The sequence below is a fragment of the Thermobia domestica genome, chromosome 10 (assembly GCF_964235325.1).
Source record: "Thermobia domestica chromosome 10, izTheDome1.hap1.1, whole genome shotgun sequence".
NCBI classification, from domain to species: Eukaryota; Metazoa; Arthropoda; class Insecta; order Zygentoma; family Lepismatidae; genus Thermobia; species Thermobia domestica.
In genome coordinates this window covers 198,861,688-198,885,691 of record NC_137463.1, presented here as the reverse complement: position 1 = coordinate 198,885,691, position 24,004 = coordinate 198,861,688, and the positions used below count along the sequence as shown (strand labels likewise).

Genomic DNA, 24,004 nt, shown 5'->3' with positions numbered 1-24,004 from the left:
CTTTATTTCACTTTTACGGTGCGACATAGGGGAGAGGGAGGGGAGAGATATATGTTTAAAAAATAAAAATAAAAATAACTCTTTGTGACTTCATCACGTTTAAACCATTCGACCGATCTGAACCGCATTTTCAGCATAGATGAGGTTCGAACTTGGGGTGTTTTTATCATATCACTTTTACTGTAGAACTTACGGGTAGCGGAATGGAGAGGAGAGATCCATAAAAATAATTAAAACTTAATAATTCGTGAACCAACGAACCGATCTCGATCACATTTTCAATTTAGATGGGGTTCGTGCCTGGAAAGCTTATATATATATATATATATATATATATACAGGGTGACCGCGTGACTATGTTACAAAATTTAAGGGATGATTCCTGACACGGAAACAAGAAAAAAAGTTCAAATAAACTTTTGTCCAACGTACATAATTTCGGAGCTACAAGGTGCCGAAAGCGTGGGAAAATGACATTCAAAGCTCTATAGCTCGACTACGGTGAATGATAGAGCTAATGCGGCATGGTCACGTCAAAGACACCAAAGTTGCTGTATTCAAAAATGCTTAGGTCGAGATCGTGCAATTCGTGCGCAAGGGATTCCCCCCAGGAGCGTAGGGATTCTCGGATAATCTGTCAAGAAAGATGGGTCGAAAAGGATACTGATGAATAGCTGTCCCAACTGCTAGCAATAATGCGTCTGTACTAAGTAGATGTCTCGCACAAGCAGAAAATGGCGAACAGTTTTATATGTGCCATGTGTGGTTGCATAACGCGCACTAAATAATAGTGGGAAAATATGAAAGGAAAATGTGAATAAATTGGTACACATGGTAAATACATGATAGTACACTGTTCTGTTCATTGTACAGCGGGGGACACTTCTAAATGGTACAGCCCTATGGAGATTTACGGCTAAGGTGTACCATTTAGAAGTGTCCTCCGTTGTACGTATAGACGCGTTTAATAAAGCTAATAATCATGAAACGTACTAAAATGTTGTACAAACATCAAACTAACATTGTTTTCTTCCATGTAGTTTTGTCATTGAAAGCAAGTAAAACTAAGGGGGAAAACCGGGGGATATGGGTGCTTTCTTCCAGGCAGAAATCTTATTTTATTTGATGATACGAGCCGAGGATACTCTTAACGAGAGGGGGATTTTTCCGCCATCCCATGTTAATGTGACCACTGCCAGAGAACAACAGTAAAATATCCGTTTCTTATCATTAGCCCTAATGTGCGTTACCCGAACATTGAAAAAGAACAAGGAAAAACAATTTATCAGGACGTTTGTTTTAGTCGCTGCTTCCGATGTTTTGCAGGATTGATTCCGAGATTTTGTCTAGAATGCTTAACATGTCGGCATATTGTTATCGTTTAGAATATATTTTGTTTTCACAGACGGTGTTATCACCTGAAGTACGCCATAGTTTGCAGGTTCGATCACAAGCATTTGCTCTTCCTTCTGTCGTAGAAAACAATCGAATGTAAGGAAAGTATAAGACAACCCTACTAGAAGGCGCTGTGGAAGGTGGAAATCATTCTTCATGTGGTTTGTTTGTAGTGTACGAGTTCCTTAGTGCAGTTTGTGCTTTGCTTGTTCGAATGTGAGATCAAATTTAGTATTCGATAGCAGAACTTGCGGACATGATATTTTTATACGGTCAAGCAAATGGCAACAGTCGAGAAGCTGATAGGTTATATCGACTGCAGTATCCACAAAGAAGACATCCAGCTCATACTATGTTTGCCAGACTTTTTCAACGCTTACGAGACACGGGGAATTTACAACCTCAATACTACGACCAAGGAAGACGAAGAACCACAAGGACTCCGGACTTTGAAGAGCAAGTGCTTGATCGTTTCGCCCAAGACCCAACAGTAAGTACACCGAAAGTAGCACGTGAAAGGGGAGTAGCACAAGATACTGTTTGGAAAGTAGTACACGAGCAACAGTTACACCCCTATCATCCGCAGAGGGTTCAGGCCTTAGGTCCAACTGACTTTCAACCTCGCGTTCGGTTTTGTGAGTGGTTTCTCCAACGCTCTGTAATTGACCCGCAGTTTGCTTCCTACGTGCTTTTCAGCGACGAAGCTTGTTTTACGAAAGACGGGATATTTAATAGTCACAATAGTCATGTATGGGCAGACGAAAATCCTTATGCAATTGTGGAAAGGGGCCACCAAGACTGATTCGCCATAAATATATGGGCGGGTATTATCAGTGATCAGATAAAGGTCCATATTTACTACCACTATGATTAACTGCACCAGTGTATACGAGATTCCTGCGAGACATACTTCAAGAGTTATTAGAGGATGTCCCTCTCGGTGTTCTTCAACGGATGTGGTTTCAACATGATGGCGCCACAGCCCACTTTTCAGCTAGTGCTCGAGAGTATTTGAATAAAACGTTTCGTGACAGATGGATTGGAAGAGGCGGTCCTTGTAATTGGCCTGCACATTCCCCAGATTTGATTCCACTTGTGGGTTCATGTCAAACACTTGTCTATGAAACGCCTATAGACAACGCAGAAGAACTATTAGCACGAATACTCACTGCCTGTGATACTATAAGAACAGCTCCTGGGTTGTTACAGCGGATGCGTCAGAACTTACTGCGACGCTGTAACGCCTGTGTTGAAGTAGAGGGACGCCATGTCCATCACCTTTTTTTTTTTCAGGATAATTGGGAGATTTGTCTCGTTTACAGGTCATTGATGATGTTCTTGGCTGCATTCAATCCTGCTGTAAAATGTTGATTGAAGACATTATTCCCATTCTTGTGACTTGTTTTTAGGAAACAACCTCATTTGCATTATGGTTGTTTCGTTCAGTTTAGTTTATTTGTTTTCAATGACAACAATACATGGAAGAAATACTTTAATAGTGTGATTCTTTTACATTTTATTACGTTTCACGACTATTACCTTTTATTAAAAGCGTCTGTTCAATGATAGGACAGCGTAATATCATGTATTTACCATTTGTACCAATTTATTCACATTTTCTTTTCATGTTTCCCACTCTTATTTAGTGCGCGTTATGCAACCACACATGGCACGTATAAAACTGTTCGCCATTTTGTGCTTGTGCGAGATATTGACTTAGTACAGACGCATTATTGCTAACAGTTGGGACAGCTATTCATCCGTATCCTTTTCGACCCATCTTTCTTGACAGATTATCCGGGAATCCCTACGCTCCTTTGGGGAATCCCTTGTGCACAAATTGCACGATCTCGACCTAAGCATTTTTGAATACAGCAACTTTGGTGTCTTTGACGTGACCATGCCGCATTAGCTCTATCATTCACCGTAGTCGAGCTATAGAGCTTTGAATGTCATTTTCCCACGCTTTCGGCACCTTGTAGCTCCGAAATTATGTACGTTGGACAAAAGTTTATTTGAACTTTTTTTCTTGTTTCCGTGTCAGGAATCATCCCTTAAATTTTGTAACATAGTCACGCGGTCACCCTGTATATATATATATACAGGGTGGGCCATTTTAATTAATCCACGGAAATATCTGAAAAATGATAATACATAGAAGAAATGTTTGAAGTACACGTCATGTATTGCTAAGGGGGAAAACCATTTCCGCCAAAAGTACCCCTCCGCACCCCCCGGAAATGGGGGTAACTGGGGGCAACTTTGAAATGTCAAATGGGAACATGGGTCGAGTAATACCTCGTTCGAAAGGTCTTGGATAACTAAGTAACGCTGTACCAAAATTTGTTTCATATGGAGCACCAGTTTCAAAATGGCCGCCATGATATAGTTCAAAAACTCCAGTAGTCGTAGTATGAAAACCATGGGAGGTAAATGAATGGAACAAAATTGAAATACGTAAATATCATAGGGCATATCGAATAATGTGACCCCTGCAATCCCAGCGGCTTCCCTGAAGGGATCTTGTGAGCTAACTTCAAAATTTCAACGTCCGACCGGACAACGGTTCGGGCGTACGCTTGACCTACCCAATGCTGTTTGGAAGGCAGGCTTCAGGGATAGAGAATTAGTGCACTCAGTTAATGCGGATGGCCACAGTCAAGGGCGCCCCTAGAGGAAATTGTGCTTCGGAATATCGAAAATTCAATAGAATTTTTAGAATGGCTACAGCAAAATTTGAAACTATATTTGAAATGTCGCTTTTTCTTGCCTCCCTTGGAAACCACAACATGGGTGCCCTTGGCCACAGTTACATTTTGATTAACTATTAGCACTCATGTCATATTGTGAGCTTGAGGGACGAAACAGTGTGTACGTAATTCCCGAAATGCTTTCCGAATAACCAGCACGCATTGCATAAAAGTTTCTGTGGCGACGGAGATTAGCAAATTCACACGTTTGTAAGTTCCAGCAACTGCGTTATTCGACAACTTCTTTCGTATAAAGTTATTTCTGTTATCGCATCAAATCATACTTAGCCATACAGATATGCGTTACCATTCAAATAAAATTTCACCTTTTTATAGTCACTACAGCGTCATCCTTACAAACAAATGTTTCAACCATACCATACCTATTTGTAAGGTAGCCTTAATTTGCGAATTAAAGTAGAGTTCTCATTTGAACTTTCACTGTTACTTTCCATCCCACTCACATACAGAGCACAGGAAAAGATTATTTTGCAGGACTTGGATATCTCTCTATACCTTATGGCAATTTTACTCTAACATTTTTATCTCTATTGTATCATTCTCGAGCCTTGGAACGCCTCCGTGGTTTTCCTATTTAATTTTCGTTATTTTCATTTATCTCTACCCGTATTCATACTATGGACACTAGACGTTATCTTAGACACATTCACCATGTCTTGGCGATCGTTTTGAAAGCGGTGTCTCATGTCGAAAATATTCTTACAGAAGCTGTTTGATATTCATTTGTCTAGGTAACATGATGTTACTCGCTTCAAGTTGCTATTTGAAATTTTCAAGTTGGCCCCGGATACCTTTCAGTGGAGTCACCCCGACAACACCTCTCGATGTGCCTTACGTCACTTATCTACTCCAGTTTTTCTTCTGTTGATTTATCTCCAATCGCTTTCATGCTACGGATACTAAACCTTTTCTCTGACACTGATACTATGTTTCGGCGGCCTTTTGAGAACACTGCCATTTCACCTCAATCGTTTACTCCTGCAAGATGTTTGATTTTGCAAGATTTATCGAACGAGGTACCACTCGACTCATGTTACTATTTGAAATCTTGAAGTTAGCCCCCAAGACCACTTCAGGGAGGCCACTGGGATCACAGGAACCACACCATTCGATATGCCCTATGATATTTACGTATTTCAATTTTGTTCCATTCATTTACCTCCCATGGTTTTCATACTACGACTACTGGAGTTTCCGAACTATATCATGGCGGCCATTTTGAAACTGGTGCTCCATATGAAACAAATTTTGGTACAGCGTTACTTAGTTTTCCAAGACCTTTCGAACGAGGTATTACTCGACCCATGTTCCCATTTGACATTTCAAAGTTACCCCCCGTTACCCCCATTTCCGGGGGGCGGGGAGGGGTACTTTTGGTGGAAATGGTTTTCCCCCTTAGCAATATATAACGTTTATTTCAAACATTTCTTCTATGTTTTATCATTTTTCAGATATTTCCGTGGATTAATTAAAATGGCCCACCCTGTATATATATATATATATATATATATATATATATTCACTTTGACGGTAGAACCTAGGGGAATTCTATATAAAAATAACTAAAACTTAACTCTTGAACTACATAACCATCTTGATCAAATTTTCAACAAGGATGTCGTTTGGGCCTGGGAGAATTTTTGTCATTTAATTTTGATGGTGCAACGTAGGGTTGGGGCGGGGGAAGATATATAAGTAAAAAATAAATACGAAAGTTACTGTGTTTGGAACTTCATGATTTTTGAGTCACCCGAACAATCTCAATCAAATTTACAACATAGTTGATGTTTAAACCTGAGATGTTTTTTGTCATATCTTTAACTGTGTAACTTGAAAGAGGGGAGGTAAAAGACATTTAAAAATGATCAAAAATGATCGATGTTAGTGTCGAATCCATACTTTTCGGGGCTGCTAAGATGAACAGTGACACTTCTAATGCAATTTAAATCCAAATTCAGGCTCGTAAGTTAGGGGAGAGGGAATGGGAGATATATATACAAGTGACCGAAATTACCAATATAAATGTCGAATTCATAGTTTTCGGGGTCGCTGAGATTAAGAATGACACTTCCTATGCCGTGCCCCACAAAATGGGTTGGGGAGGGAGATATATATAAAATTCATCGAAAATGAACAATATAAAAGTGAGCTTTAGTAATAGTAAAAAGTGACTGACTAACGGAAGATGTTACTATTTTTTCTTAATTTAACCCAGCGAACTAGGTAATTGATGCTTGCTCAGAATAATTTAGGAAAGTATTATTTTGTGCATTCGATTTCTTGTTAGTTTGCAAGCTGAGGCTTGTCAAATTGGTGATATTGAAATACAATATTCTATGATGAAAAGTGATAAAATTTTGCTATCTTACAGACCCTCTCCTTGGCTAAAGATATTGGTGATTCTCATAGCGTACCCGTGTCTTCAAAATTAAATTTATTTCTCTTATAAATTTCTGGTTGTGCTTTGGTTTTAGATTCATTTTGATTCACCTCTTTCAGGAGTTCGTGATGACAAATCTTGGCCATGACTTTTTCATAACATTTATTTGACGAAAAAGAAAATACATAGATATTTTTATAAAAAAGGTCTTATGTCCATCTTAAACACGTAGTTAATTAGTAATCAATATTCAGGTAGAAAATTTAGTATTCAATATTACGTAGAAAATTTCAATATTTAGATAGTTAATTAGTATTTAATTTAGTTAATATATGTTAAAAGAAATATAAAGATTAATTAACAATGTATTATTTCTGTTAAGAGTTTAATTTTTTTATCAACCTATATCAACAACTATTTGGTGCATTAAGTTAAAAACGGACATACATAATATAAAAATATAAATTAAATGACAAACCAAAGAACATAAAATAAATTAGACACGCAAAACATTAATAGAAATATCCTCAACTTGTCATAGATAAAAAGTTAACCGAAATATACAAAATGATGTACAAAGAATCAATGCATTACATAATATACGAAATTCCAGGCAACACTGTGGTGTGCAATGTGATATAATTGAACTTTCATATAACAGTACTTGATGGTAGATGTGGCTAGCGTGGAACGGATTAACTATTTAAGATAAAAAAACTCCTTCCATAATAGGAGCAGAGGGGAATGATTTAAAAATGCAAGCTGCGTTTCCCCGCTGAATTGCTAAACTGAGTCTCTGTATTAAAAATTGTTTGCTCCGTGGATCTCCTGTTTTCACAACCAGCTGTGAACCTATTTGTTTCACTAGATTCTTTGCCTCTTTGCTGAAAACACCCATTGTTTCAACAGCAAAGGGAATGAAAAAATGGTTTTCTTTTAAGCATTTATATTTTAAATGTTTTCGTCTGCACGCTGTTTCTGCCGCACTTCCAGCTTCCTTAGATGTTGATACGATATGAGAAGCTGCAAAAGTATCAACATAAGTGACATCCCATACTAGACATTGCCCATTTTCCCAGGGGATTAACGTGATTCCATCTGGTCTTTTCCCATCATCCCTTGATAAACCTGATGGTTCTAAAATTGAAGGCACGTCTATGCTGGCCAAAGCACGCTTTAGGATATCATTTAATTCAGCGTGATGGGACACTCTGCCTGCGCTTTTGGGACAGCTCAATGGATACATGTCAAAGAAATATTTGTTTTATAAGAACATTTCATATTTTAGTTAGTAACTTAACTTTTGATTTTATTATTTATTAATTTAGCTATTATTTTATTTCATTTCACTTCATTTTAAAAACTTCTATAGTTCCGTACTAGTCAAATCGCCCTTAGGCCGTATGTACTAGGCTTAGGTTAGAATACGTTCACGTGATGAAAGAGAACAAAACAATAAATAGCTAATATTTATTATTATTTACAGATTCTTACTATTACATACGGAATTACATATTACATATTAGTATTAGTATTATTATTATTGTTATTATTTAATCGTTACAAAATTTTATTTATATATTAATATGTATTTAAGTAAGTAGATTATGAAGAAGAAACTTGCTCTGACCGTGATAATACCTTATTGTGAAATTTGTTCGTTTACGTGATAGTCACAAAAAGAAAGTTCCTTCGTTTAGTATTGCAATTCGAGAAGCGAAAATTAACTTTTTAAGGATGGAAAACCAATCAGATATTTTGAGAGGTTGCCCTTTTTATGCACTTACCACATCTAAACCATTCATAATTACATTGAACATTAGGCAGATAAATACTGTGTAATTTGGAGTAAGTTTATAAATCGTTCTTCATAATTTATATGACATTAAGGAGTTTGATTTACATTTAACTTGTCCGTCTGTCCGGGAGACAAAAATCTCAAAACCTACTTGATAAACTCTCAAATTTGTTCAAACTGCAAATGATTAAAAGTTAGCAATCGTGTCCGTTTATGGACCCTCTTTTGATTTCGGAACAGGCAAATAGTGAGTGCCTTCTCCACTTTGATCGTCATTGAATAAAAACCGTAATATGTAGCAAAAGAAGTTTTTTTTTTTCCTTTGTAATCAAGTAAATGTCTCAGAAACATATTTTGTCTCCATTCGTATCTCTAGTGAAATCGAAAGTGGCAGTAATAAACCATTTCCATTTTTCATGTTGACCGTTATAGGGGAACTTGGTATCAAACACAGAGATGTAATGTTCTGCAATCGATTAAACGTTCAAATAATTACATATATACACATCCTTAATCCTCTACTAAAACCGGAAATAATTGAAATCCATTAGAACTTACGGTTTCAGTATTAATTTACATAACGCATTAAATAACAGATAGAAAGGAACTTTAAAAAAAAATCGGTTTAGCGTTCTAAAAATAAGAAATGTCTTTTCTTTTAACCATCTATTCTAACCTGAGGAAACAGAAATTACAGAATTAGGACCGCGGCAGCTCCGTGATACAGCATTCAACTCTGGTGCGTGGGTTTCTTCGGGGTTCTTTCATTTCCTCCCACTATCTTCACTCCAGCATTTCATTCATTTATCATCATCATTTTCTCCTTTAGCTTAGCCGGCATAAACGTGGGACCTAAAATTTGCAGATTTCATTTCATTTCAAATTACAGAATTAACAAGAACAGAGCGAGAGAAATAGAAGAATGTGTGCGCAGCAAAACACCATTGAATTAATCACACAGTTGACTAGGACAAAGAAACTATAGTCTCACCGCCGAACGACATGACAACAGTATTAACTTTGCCAAATTTATCCTATTATCAGGAATTTCATTGAGAAAGAACGAGCTTGTCGTTTGCCTATTATTATTCATATAGTCCCCTTTACTTTCGTCGATTACCTACTGTAAAAGGCACTACGTGTGTAAAGGGTTTCAGTTCCCTATTATTTGAGCACGTGTGAATATGACAATCTTATTTGCGTCATGCTTCTCCTCTTATTGACATTGCAACCCTAAAAATTAATAAGAAAGCTGCATGTTTGTACATGTTTTAGAAGGTATCACAGACACGTACCAGCGTTGCCAGATCTAGCATAATGATGCTAGATATAGCATAATTTGCATGTCTTTAGCATCTAGCATCTTGCTTTTAGCATCCTGCTCAAATCTAGCATATTTTCAGCAAGTTTATCAAAAAGCCGTAAAACCTTGTAGATGAGAAAGAAGTTGATCGTGGGAAGAAAAAGAACGGCAGAAATGTATCCTCTTCCATTGATTCATACAGTCGGTAAACCATACAGCCAGTCTTATTTTCCGAAGTAAGTTAGAAACGGCTTTGGGCTTTTCTTTCTTTTTCCTTTTTTTTTTTTTTTTGTGGCTCCACCCAGGGTTTTCTAATCCTTTAACTGCGAGGCATGGGCGGAGCTATGGGGGCCATTCTTCACCATCTTTATTTCTGACTTCATGACCATCTTTATCCATGAAATAAAAGGTCCGAGACCGACCAAACATCTCCCCCCCCAGCAGAATTCCCAACTCCGCTTATGCTGCGAAGTAATTTCCTTTCAAAATATGTAAACAAACACTTTGCATTCATTTATACGATATATACGCCATTGAGTCTTGCAACGACTGCACTAGTTTAGTTGAGTTAAAGCTTTGGTGCGTGAAGTATTGAGTTCTATCCATGCATTCTTGTGCTCTGCGTATTTTAAGTTACGTTATCGTATCTCAGCTTCGTTTTTTCTTTTAATACTCCTGAATTAGTAATTATGAGGATCTAGCATAATTTGACCTAATCTAGCATAATTTCGATCAGGTTTTGGAATAATTTCGAGCTGTGAGTCTGGCAACGCTGACACGTACGAAGAAACAGATTAGCAGAGTTTCTCATACTGTGTACTAGAGAAAGCTCTCTTTTTATTCTTCACAGAAATTTTGTCTTGACGAGGGTTATTTTCCGAAAACCACTCAACTGATATTAAAAATAGATATTCTTAGTTAGAGTATATACTTGCAGGCAGATAAGATTATATTTAAATTAATCACCATCAGTTGCAAATATGTTCTGTTTGAGGAAAAAGAACTCTTGGTCCGCGACGGGATCAGTTTCGCACACGACAATAAAGTCGTTTTATACTCGGCTACTATTAGTCCTACACTAATAAAATTCTACATGTTTTGAAAGAGCATAAAATAACGAAAAACTTTTAGAGGAAACATTTTTTCGATTTCGATCTCTAAAAGAATCTGTAACTAAAAAACTGACTTCACGCGCAAGCAATACTGAGTAAAAATGAAAATAACAAGAAAACCATTATATTTAGCTCAAAAATGCACTAGAATTAAATTGCAGAAGATAATTAGAGAAATGAAATGGAAAACGTTTGGATTCTCTAGCGCCAATGGTTACGGAGTTATAGTGAATAATAGAAACGGATAAAATGTCTGTTTTGTCCCCCTCTCCCTCCACCTCCCGTGAGATATTTTTCCAGGCTGCCTGCATTTTTGTAATCAGTGATGGATATATATTTAAAAAAATATCGGATGCCAAATTGTTACATAATCTGCCCTTAGAACTCTATTTTTAAGCCCCGATGCCTACACTACAACTAATTTTTATCGATTATTTCAAAGATATATACACTGCATTGAAGACAATCGAACACTTTCTGTAAAATACCTGTTGGAGTGCTTTTCTTTGTTTGAAAGATGAGAGGCGGATTTTATTTCCTGATGGTTCACTTACTTTAAACTTAGTTAAAAGTAGGAATTTTGAAGATTTCGAAACAATACAGTATCCGAAACTGATTTCTTATCAAAACTATAGTGGAGCATATTTATCTTAAGGTGGATCACTAGGTGTTCTTGCTGCTATGCTAAACGCTCCTTGAACAGTGCGGCGTTGCCACATAGTGTCAAACGTTTACTGATGCCAGATAATAAAGAAATTAATCCTGATATTCTGTTTGGAAATTACTGGTGAAATTAGTTTTTGACACTTACCGTAATTCAGAGGTAAGTTCGGCTTCTCGAACTCCAACGCTAGAATCCAGGAATCTTTTTTAACGTGACTATCAGAGTAAACGTTCAAATTTGTCAACAACGCATTATGGCGTTCTGCGCAAATTTATTCTCAAAATTTACTTCCTTAAATGTAAATTAATATTTAAATAAAATATGAAAATAGCACGAATAACGGCCAAACGAATTACCTATTTCGTAATAAGATCATTACTTTTAAATACTTTACACATACAAATAAACATTTCATAAAACTGAGCAGTTCTAGCAAGATCTAACAGTAAGTGCCATTTTGTGTGCTCATTGTAAAACGAATCAAATATTTTCTTTTATTTGTTACCTTTCTCGATATCAGACGACACAACCAAATGAATCAATGTCTTGTGTTGTAGGTGAAACATAACTTTATGTTATAGTACAATATTTATAATTTGTAACGTTTCATTTCGTAATAGCAAAGGGAATGAACTAAAACATGTACTGATCTCCGGGTGGTGATCCATCTTAATCGGGAAGAATATATGTTTCCTTTTGCCGGCGATTGAAAATGAAAAGATTTGTGGAATGCAAATGTGAGGGACCGTGAAAATCCAGAAAAGGCTAAGAATATGAGGTAAAAAGAAACACTTTGGTTGTATTACATATGAAAACAAATGAAATAATAGTTAGGTTTGGATATTGATACTTATAAATAATACCAATAATGGTGTTGCATGGAAGGGAAATTCAACTATAGGCGTAGAAAAGCTTGTATATGTTGCTATCTAAAATCTGGCAAGTCAGCGTGCCAAGAGGCGTTTTCTTTTGAATTAGGATAAAAGAGTTGTATTTAGTTCAGTGGCAGAATGTTGGATTCGCATCAAAGGCGTTGTAGGTTCAAATTTTGACTGAGGAACACGACTTCTTTTTCGATACAAATCTTAAATTAAAGCTGTTTCTATGTTCAATCTTATCTTGTATTTGTATATTTCAATAACTCTATCTTCCCAATACGTATTCAGAAAAATGCCATATGTAAGAATTCGTTTAAGGTATGAAATTAACCGTTATTTGTGTTAACTAACAGAAATGGATTATGAGTTTCAACGTTTTGAAACTTCCATTTCTACGGAGATAAAAATACATATATAAAGTCACTATCAAAACCAAATGGCCACCTGCTCCAACAACACTGAAAATCCCAACTCTAGTGGGAAAATACCTATAATGTATTGTCAGTATGTAAAACTGACTTTGACATTGTGTGTTTCACAATCACAAAAAAGCTGAAATTCACTTTATAACATACCACTTGTTTCGAGCCAAGTTTTTTAATGCACGTCTAAAATATGTCAACATACCATTCTGTATTACTAACGAGATCGAAAAGTGTAAAATTTTGAGCCATTTAATTTAGTTCCTTTCCAATCATAATTAGTATTTGGGCCGAGTTTCCTCGTGCTTTATTAATCTAATCAACATGATTCCAAAAATATTATCTTAAGAAGGGGAAAGGAATTTGGCTTTTCTATCACCGAACAGCGACTGCATTGTATGAAATGTATCTGTCAAGATAGTTAACATTTGGGTCGCACTAACGCCTTTTTAACTTTACCTTTATTCAAATAAATATCGTAAGGAGAAATCAGAATCATAGTCATAGTTATTCCGTCTTTATTGATAAGCCACTTGCAGCAACTGAGAAGCTTCCATGCTTTATGGTGTTCCGCTACTACTTACGATTTTTCTGTTTAATATCGTGAATAAAATGTAGTCTCCTTTGCCCCTCCCTCTCTTTCCTTTCAGCATACCCTTTAGCAAGTCCCTATTGATACAGATTTTCTTAAGCAATGTACCAACCAGTTTCTTTTCCTATTCTTTATAATATCTAAAATTGTTCTTTTTTCCTCGCTCATTTCTAATACCTTCTCGTTTGGCCCTGTTAATTATCTCTTTTCTTCTCCATACCTACATTTCAAAATCTTCCAATCATTTCTCATAACTTTTGCGTAATTTCAATGTTACTGACACATAGAAAAGAAAACTCCTCATGAAGCACTGTATCAGATTTTTGTCAGCTTTTCACTCAAGGGTCATAAAATATATTTTCTTCCTCTTAAAGGCTTCTTTCACCATTCTTATCTTTTCTTTTATTTCACGTTCGCATTTCACATCACCGGTAATAATGGTAAACAAGTATAAAAAACTAGTCAGTTTTTTTTATTCTGTCTCTTCCCACTTCTATATTTGACATCGTTCGCTTCGTTCTAATGACCACTATCCACTAGAACTAAGAGAACTAAGATATTGCAAAATCTATATCTATATCTATCTATCTATCTATCTATCTATCTATCTATCTATCTATCTATCTATCTATCTATATATATATATATATATATATATATATATATATATATATACAGGGTGTTTAATAAGTAATGGTCAGGGTTGGCAAGGTAATTTACTTGTTACGTATTCTACGTAAATTACGCGTAATTTACTAGTAATATACGTCATGTAGAAAACCAGTTTTTTACGCAGACGTAGAAAACTATATTTCTCTCATTAAAACTAAGATCATTTTGAATAGTCGGTTATATTGTAAGCTTAGTTTTCTTATTTAAGCATTAAAACATTATTATCTTTTAAAGATTATATTTAAAAGTAATGATTTCATGCCAAATCATAGTAATAAAAGATAATTTTGGATAACCCCTCGCCGGCACACTACTACTTTCCACCTATTAGCGCACACCCAAGCACAACCACCCAACATATAAGCACACACATTAAAAATATGTGTTGGTTCGGATATGTTTGAAAGTATCAAGTAACCTTTTGGTTATAACAATTTATTGTTATACCTTTGCAGCTTTTAATATAAAACTCGAAACATTTCAGTATACTTTGAAACTTCTATTAGAAAAGAAAAAGAGATTGACTGTTAGGCTCATTTCACCTTCATATTACACACTAACACACACACATAACTGATACGAAAGATACTGATCAGAATATTGAAATAATGAAATTTTAGAATAAACTGATTTGTTTTTCTTCCACGTCTGAACGATACTATATATACCACTTCACTTAGCACTGGGACATATTGAATTTTCGATGTAAAAGTTATTAGATTCTTATTTTGAGCACACACAACTGAAAAAATATAAAAGCACCCAACAGAACATTATACTAAATTTTTCGGAATGAACTCATTTATTTTGCTCTTTTCTTCTAAGTCCAACAACAACACTAAATATATTACTTCCCTTAGCACTTGACTATCATTTGAACATTTAGTGTAGACATTTTTCATGCTCATAATAAATAGACAAAACTGAAGAAAATACTCAACAGAATATTGAACTACTTGTTTCTTTTTTTCTTTCCTTTCTTTCTTTTTTTTTTTAAAGAAACAATTTGTCTTTCTTCCTAGTTCGAATACAGAATATATTTCACTTGGTTCCAATAAAACTACGTATATCATTTCATTTAAAACTTAGCCATTATTCTAAAAAATTTCCATTATAGTTTAGTACAATTCGAACACAATACTCTTAATCACACTAATATTCATAACTTGAGTGGTCTTGTAATTTGAGGGTGTAGTATATTTGAAGTAGTTTCTTCGAACGTTCGAAGCTGAGCCGGTTTCTTGTGACGTTATGTACAAAGGACCAATTTGAGAAAAAGTCTTTCAATTTGCGCTGAAGATGCTAGGATGTTCAGTAACTTCATAGTAAATTCCGACAACTCCTTATGTTACCGAGTAGCGAAATACGAGATTGTGCGTGGTGTTGTAATTCCCTTCTTCATAAGTTCTTCAAAATTTCCACATTTTCCCCGATATTGCTGGTAGCTAGTTATTCCTGAAGAGCCGAGGTTTTCCAACAAAAACACCACTACTTGTTCGTGATGCTTTTCTCAGACATTGCAGAAAGTCGTCACAAGTGGAGACCACGAAGGCTTACCATTGTTGTTGTACTGGACAATAGTTTCTCTCACGACTTCTCTGGCATAAAACTTTTCTCGATTACAGAGGGTTTAAAACATGAAACATGATGAAATGGGTTTTGAACAGTCACGCGTGCAAACCGTATTATACAATGATACTTTAAAAAGCCAATACAAAATTCCCATTTATGCTTACGGATTAAGTTTTGCAAAATCCAGCTAGATTCCATACAATTTTAGGAAGAATTTTTTTAAAGCTCAGCGCGTAGAACGTTTCCTTTTAATTTGTAGACCTGTTTCTAATTTTTTACGTACTTTACGTATTTTACGTAAATTACGCGTTTTTTACGCGTATTTTACACGTCACGTAGAAAACCTTTTTTTACGCGTAATTACCCAACCCTGGTAATGGTCATAAATTAAACCGTAGATAGTACACGCCAAAACTAACAAAAAAGTCTTAGTAAACGTGTGTCCGCAAACGCTTCGTAACGGAGATAGGGGCTGTCGAAAGTGTGAGAAAAGGAAGTTTAGAGACGAATATCTCAAGAAGTACGAATCGGACAGAGGGCGGTCCAATGAATGACTATCGAAGTCAGATCTGCGCTATGCAGAAATGCATGGTTGATAACTCTGCAATTGGCGCGCAACTTTCCCCCAAAAAACGGAGGGATTCCCGGACAATTGTCCTAGGAAAGGGGACTCAAGATGAACATCGAGGGCGCGTCTATCCACCAGTAATTCATAAGTCGTGGTACCAGGTCGAAAGCTCGAAAAGATACAAAATGGCCGACAAGGTTGACGTGTTGTGTGTGGTTGCATAACCAGCAGGAACTGAGATGCAATCGAAGAAAGATGGTGGTGCATGTTGTGAACTACTTCAGAGGACATTCCTAAGACAAATGCACATGTACAGAGTAGTTCTTTACTGCACCATACCAAGGTAAAACAAACGATGCGCGAAAATGAATGGAATAGCGGAAAGGAACACTGGTAGAACATGCAAGCCAGCTGGAAATACTGAATCGGGGTTGGAACAGATGTTGAGCTCACCTTGGGTGCATGATGTTACGGGTTCAAATCCGTTGAAGTGCCCACTGAATCCAGTGGTTCTGATCCCAGATTTTCCAAATTGTAGGTCCCATCCTTCGGAGCTCCTAAGCTCGTTTAAAGCAACAATAACTCAAAAAATCGAGCGCCTGTAGGTTGCTCATTATTTGGTTCTTCTCCTGTACGTATACGTAAAGAAAAAAATTTGTGCACGCAGTTCTTGTCAATCAGCTGGTAAGCCAGGAAATATGGAATGTAAGAACACTACATTGTTTCGATTACAGACGTGAATTGGAAACACGCTTGCCTTTCCACGTTTGTTTATTATGTTGCCTGAAGGGTCCTGCTACATGCTTTGTTGTACCGGAGTAGTCGCTTGGGAGAATGATTTAGAGTGTAGAGGTTCGTTGTCTTCACTCGTCTTTCTCGCCTACAGTGAATGTAGTAGTTCTGTGTGTTGAATAGGTGTCAAATGCGCGTGCCTTTACAGTGTTGTGGATGTACTTACTTCACCGTATTGCGGGGAACAATGCAATAGTTTCAGTAGGGGTGCAGAGCCACAGGGATACTATTGTGCAGTGTTAATTAGTGCTAGTAGTGTGGTGCTAAATTATTGTTTACCTTGCCATTGATACAATGTGCAGTAATATTGAGTATGCTGAAATGCACTTTATGTACGGCAAAGCAAACGGGAATGCGGTAGAGACCGCTAGGTATTATCGCGAGACTTTCCCTACGAGACAGCAACCAGACCGAAGAACATTCATCAGAATACATCAGCGGCTACGAGAACATGGGAGCTTTACACATTGTTCCAGGCCGGGAAGGCCAAGGACAATATGTACCCCTGAATTAGAAGAACGTATGCTACAGGCAGTGGACGAAAACCCAGGAACGCGTACAAGACGTGTGGGACGTGCCGAACGCGAATCCAATGCTCTCGTATGGCATATTCTCCATGAACAGCAGTTGTACCCATACCATCTGCAATGTGTACAACCTCTGATCCCCACAGACTTTCCGGCGAGAATGCAGTTTGGTCAGTGGCTTCGCAGACAAATTACTGGCAATCCTCATTTCACGGATGACGTCCTATTTACTGATGAAGCACAATTCACCCGGGATGGCATTGTAAATTTTCACAATTCTCATGTCTGGGTCCCTGAGAATCCACTTGCAATAGTGGAGTTAGGACATAAGCGAAGGTTTTCCTTAAATGTGTGGGTAGGACTTTTAGGTGATCAGCTCGTAGGATCATTCATTCTTCCTAATGCACTAACTGGGATCTTATATTTGCGATTTCTCCAACACGATTTACCGCTTCTACTCGAAGATATACCTCTCGATAGGCGTCAGCGACTGTGGTTTATGCATGATGGAGCGCCAGCACATTTCTTTAACTGTGTCAGAGAACATTTACATACCCGATTCGGACGAAAGTGGATAGGACGTGGGGGTCCTATTGCTTGGCCACTGCACTCCCCGGACTTAAATCCTTTAGACTTCTTTCTCTGGGGCCATGAGAAATCGCACGTTTATTCTACCCCTGTTGCAACAATGTTGCGGACATATTCAACAGGATGCCGACATGTTATCACGAGTACGTGGATCTTTGCGAAGACGGGTACAAGCATGCATTCGCATGAAAGGACGACACTTCTAAGTTAATTTCTTATGCATCTCTTCTGCGGTTACACATCTTGGTATTTACTGTTTACCTTATGATTAATACTGTACACATTACCAACATGACGAATTCTGTTTGTTAATATGAACAAACACGACATGTCCATCATTTTTCGTTTGTTGTAATACACTTACGCGTTCAACATACGGAATGTTTCACATTCGCCTCCCACATACTCGAATGTTGTAATGCTTTTCCCATTGCAATCCAGTTTGCGGATATTCGTTACGTTAACTGCTTAGCACATAATGCTTCATCAGTGCCTTGCATACCGTTTGGTTTACCGAAGTGCTGCCACACTTGTACGTATGCATTAGTTATCGGAATTCTTCCTGGAGCCATTTACAACGTTCATCACCACACTTCGATTGCCTCTCTCGTTTCCTGCTTTTTATGCAACCACACACGGCACGTAAACATTGTCCACCATTTTGTATCTTTTCGAGCTTTCGACCTGGTACCACGAAAGCGTGCATAGCGCAGGTCTAACTTCGATAGTCATTCATTGGACCGCCCTCTGTCCGATTCATCCTTTTTGAGATATTCGCCTCTAAACTTCATTTTCCCACACTTTCGACAGCCCCTATCTCCGTTACGAAGCGTTTGCGGACACATGTTTACTAAGACTTTTTTGTTAGTTTTGGCGTGTACTATCTTCGGTTTAGTTTATGACCATTACTTATTAAACACCCTGTATATATATCAAATCACTGTCTAACGGACAGTGGTCCTCAGAAAGTAGTATTATGTGGAAATTCTTTTCATAACTTGGTACTTTTAATAAAACAGTACTTTTTAAGATATAGTAATTAAGAGCTTTTGAAGTTTTGAAGCAAAAAAGTAAATAAAGCACGCTTTCTTCATTATAAAAAATCAGAAATCCTCAGTATCTTCTTCACACGTTGTTTATGAGCAGCCGCCATTTGACTAACTTAAATCAATTGGAATAATAAGAAGGTAGATTGTAAAATATAACAAGGTCGTTGAAAAAATACCATCTTGGTTTCTTCAAGATTTCTTCCACTTTTACACGAGTTTTGCATTAATTTTATTAGTGCATATACGAAATAATACGTATACCTCTAAGATTTTATTTGCTCTAACTTTCTGAATCTTTCGTATTGCTGCTAAATTTATCTTATTTAAATAGCTAGTATCAATATCTGAAGTAGTTACTCTTGTGTTGGTTGATTTTTCTTCATAGAAACATTGTACTAAATATATTTCAGATCGAAGGAATATCAGCTAGGAGCAAATTGCCTTCAAGAAATACAGGTATGTATAATTGTCAAGAAACATATTTTTCAACTGCAATGAACCACTAAAACATAAGATGTCATCATGTATGTCTTTGTTGCAACAGTTTCTTTTCCTTATTCACAAATGAATATTTTAAGAGAACCATATTATGACTAAGTTTTAAAAACTATAATTTAAATTGTCTTAAACCATTGTAACAGTTATCCTACTGTCTAGCTGCAAGTAAGAATTTCTTGCGAAATGGTGTCCGGAGTTTACAATACTGGTGTTGATTTATCTTCAACAGATTGATTTGATTGAATAATTAGTGTAAAGTCCAGTTGGAACGATAAATTAAGTAACCAAGTATAAAACTTTTTTTTTAATTTTTGGATATGATTATGTTATACTTGGGCCAAAGCAAAACACACAGATATTGCGCATTGAAACAGAAACATTTGGTAGAAAACAAAACCATAATTTGTATTTAATAACGTGTTGAGGTGCTTTCGGCGGGCAGTACACCAGCGACGCGACTTCGAAAGAATTGAGAGAGGTCCTGCAACATTTGCAAAGGGATTTTCACCCATTTCTCTTAAAGCACAATGACAAGCTTAGCAGTTGCACCTGGGGAAAGAAAACTTTTCCTTATTAGATCTTCCAATAGTTGATATCCGGCGGTATAGTGAGCCATGACAGAAGTTCAACTTCATTGTCATTGTAATCTAACCATTGTGTAGCAGGTTTAACTGTGGGTACCAATCAGTCTATTGTTTATGCATTGAAGGAGCTTCTCCACATGAACACGTTCTCTGTTGTTTGAAAAAAAAAAAAAAAACTGTAACTGGACTCATCTGGAAATATGAAACGTTTTAGGCCATCCAACGTCAAGATTTTATGTTTCTGGCACCACTGAGCTCGCTTTGCAGCATTTTCACCACTGATGAAAGGGTTCGGTATAGCAACCCTGCGACGGATATTGGCCTTATGGAGTTACCGACGGACTTTGTTCGTCCATATACGTTTTGTGATGTGCACTGAGGTGATTTTACATTTTCAATCAACATTTCTAGTCAGTATCCTGAAGTCCCGCCCAGAAAACTTGTTTTACTTTGTAGTTGTTTCTACTGGATGTAGTTCGTCCTTCCTGTACATATACACATACACCATGTTTACTGTAGTTCGTGAGACGTTACAAAGTGTTGCAGATTTGAACACTGATACACCTGATAGACGCGCCCCTAAGATCTGCCCTCTTTTGAAGTTCAATATATTCCCCATTATACATATCCACACACACGATTTGACTTTCACTGTTTAATCTCTTCTACTGGAGTCACTACCAAGGACCCGCACACATGAATCATTGCCCAAAGGTACAATATAAACTACCAGACTACTTTGGTGAGTGCCGTCAGCATCCTATGCTATTTGCGCAGGTGTTTAAGTTTTAATGTCATTACCTGCAACAATAGTATCAAATCTATTATTTTTTAAATAATATTCTGAAAATTGTTCAGTACACACATTGCATGAATAATGTACAATTAAGTTCAGTACACACTTTGCATGAATAATGCATTAGGTTTTATGATTCATTTGGCTTGTAGAAGGTGGATGTCAGAAATTATAAGTGCAATTAACAACTGTTATTTGTTTAAATATTCATTATACTCATATACAAATTTAAATAAATAATACTATATTAAGCACATTTTTAAAGAAGTAAAATAAAATATTTGCAAAACTCAAGTTGAAACGAAAGTCCTTGATGTTAGCTAAGCATATGCTACTAGATGATAAAAAATAGTACTTTTCCTATATCAAGGTATTGGTTGGTTCAAGTGATCACTAGAAGCACCAGGAACTTTAATTAGCCATCAAACCTTTTTACAAACCATTAATTTTGATTAACATAAAGATATTTGAGTACATTTTAAGTATTATTAATATTAATTTGTTAATATTGCCCAGTTGTTTTATTAAAGTATTAATTTAAGATTAATAAACCTTGTTATTGAGAAACTACATAATTTATACGGTTTACCAAACATGGTTAGGGTCGTCAAGTCTAGGAGGCTTAGGTGGGCTGGTCATGTAGCTAGAATGGAAGAAAGTAGAGACGCTTTCAAAGTCTTGACTGGAAGACCAATCGGAAAACGACCATTAGGAAGACCTAGGCGCAGATGGGACGGCAATATGGATCTCGCAGAGATTGGAATACAAAGTAGAACTGGATGCAGTTAGCTAAGAATAGAAGTCAGTGGAGAGCTTTTGTGAACGCGGCATTGAACCTCCGGGTTCCATAGGCCATCGAGTTAGTTAGTTAGTTAGTTAAACCTTATTATTTACTGTATTATTACACTTTGTATTAAGCGATTGTTTAATAATATTGTCATTTCTTTTAGTTTGTGTTGATCTGAGTACAACGTGGTGTAGTAATTAACCATATATGCTTATCATGTGTGCCAAACATGGGAAAAAATGTATTGTAGTAAAGAGGACACTACATAGATGTGGTTTCATGAAGATAGATGTAGTAGCATAATTTAATTAAGATTAAATTAAATGAAGAAAGTTAATTTATAGATCCGATTTCTATACGAATTATGCTTATTATAACGTTCAATTTATATTTTCTGCGTCTAGGGACGGGTGAAACGTTGCTTCAACTAGAGCGTTTCATATACATCTTACAATTTTATGGCCCGGCCAAAATGTTTTGTAGTTTATGATTGATCTACTTATAAATTAATAAAAAGATTGTCTATACATATCTTTCAACTGTATTTGTTTTCGTAGTGTTTAATTAAGACATTGATAATTTCGGCACATTTGTCATAAGAAACATTGTGGCATAATAATCTGGGTCTCTGAAATATGGCAAAAGCTAGCTAAATAGTGTTATTGTAAAAATTCAAAATATGGTCAAAATGTTGTCATTTAATAGATCATCAAACATGAGGTAGACACTGTTACGGTAAAATGAGATGATAATATAGAAATTTATATATTTTAGTGGAAAGTAATAATAATGATAGTTGAGAGAAGTTGGAGCAATAGTGTTCAAACGCCATAGTTTGAGGCATTAGATATATTGATATACTAAGTCGACAATTAGATTTTTATTTTCTTTATTTCAGGTTTCATATGCCCATATTCATTATAGTGTTCATATTCATTCCTATGCTGGTGTATTCTAGTTATCTTAAATTGCATCCATACACTTGTTCTCTTTCTAGAAAGATGTTAATAAAGAAATAATTGGAGATTTCGTATCATCCACAGGAATTTACGAGTTTTCCAATAGAATTACTAACGGACGTGATGCACAAGAAGGTAAAATCCCAATAGTTTATCTGATTTATAATAATACAATTATCTACCTAATATTTTATATCTAAGGATTTTTCCTTTCGATGTATGCACTAAGATTTAATTCTAATATTATGTATGCATTTAAAAAATGGAGCGAAAGTGTTTCGAGTTTCAACCTTCATAGTTTAAGGTCATCTAACTGTTCATATTTTAGTCCAGAAATAAATTCTTCCTAACTTTATTTCAGGTTTCATATGCCCATGTCTACAATCTTAGCTTTAATAATATCTATATCTACTTTTGGAAACATATGAATAAAACCATTAGTATTTACAATACAGGAAAATGCTATTGAAATAAAATGTAATTTGTGTTACAAAATTAGTGAATTAATAAGAGAAAATACATACTTTTAATATTCAGAAGGAAATATATACGAACTATTTTAATCACATTAAATCCTATTAGTTTAATATAATTATGGAACACCGTAAGTATGCACATAAAATGTCGATATGGTTTTAATTTGAGACATTGTGTTGCATAAGTGTATTACTGTTTTAATAGTAACAATTGTGTATTCATTTTGTTCGATTTATCAAATAATCTTATGGACCCTTTCATCAAACTACTGAAGGAGACGTTCAAAGAATGAATTTTTATAGAAATTGTTTCTTCCAACAATTAATAAAAGTTATCGTACACACTTTATATACATGCAATGTTACCTTCCTTCTGGTTGTAGGTTTGCGTGACTGAATTTATGTGCTAGCAGGCTGCTTTTAGAGAAGCCAAAGATACTCTATTGCCGCCTGAAGCATCACAATACCTATTATCAAGTATCTTTTATTTTTTATGTAGCTTAAAAGTGGATCTACAAATTATGCAGATTGGAGGCATATTCGGTATCTATAACAATGGGAAGAAAACATCTGATACTGTGCAAGAAGGTCACATCGAATGCAAATGAGATATTAATGAAAAATAGAACTTTTATTTCTGTATGTTATTATTTCTTACATTTATATGTCTCTTTTTTCTTCATCTGTAGTGTCAATATCAGAGGAAGATGTTTGTAGTAAAAGATAATCAAACTCAGATGAATTCAAACGTTTGTAATTAGAAAGACAATGATTACATAAATTTCGTATGTTAATTCGAAAATTTAAAAAAATAAAGGAAG

The 24,004-nt window shown here is 36.0% G+C and overlaps 1 protein-coding gene across 1 annotated transcript in view; it reads left to right on the top strand.

Annotated features, from left to right (window-relative positions):
- Nucleotides 1–18,325: 18,325 nt before the first annotated feature.
- The window catches only part of LOC145661734 (chymotrypsin-1-like), a 46,988-nt gene continuing 41,309 nt past the window's right edge, over nucleotides 18,326–24,004 (top strand). Inside the window, exons 1-3 of the mRNA XM_081727068.1 lie at nucleotides 18,326–18,337; nucleotides 19,494–19,539; nucleotides 22,792–22,842. Coding sequence (XP_081583194.1) covers nucleotides 18,326–18,337; nucleotides 19,494–19,539; nucleotides 22,792–22,842 — 109 coding nt within the window. The remainder of the gene's footprint in view (nucleotides 18,338–19,493; nucleotides 19,540–22,791; nucleotides 22,843–24,004) is intronic.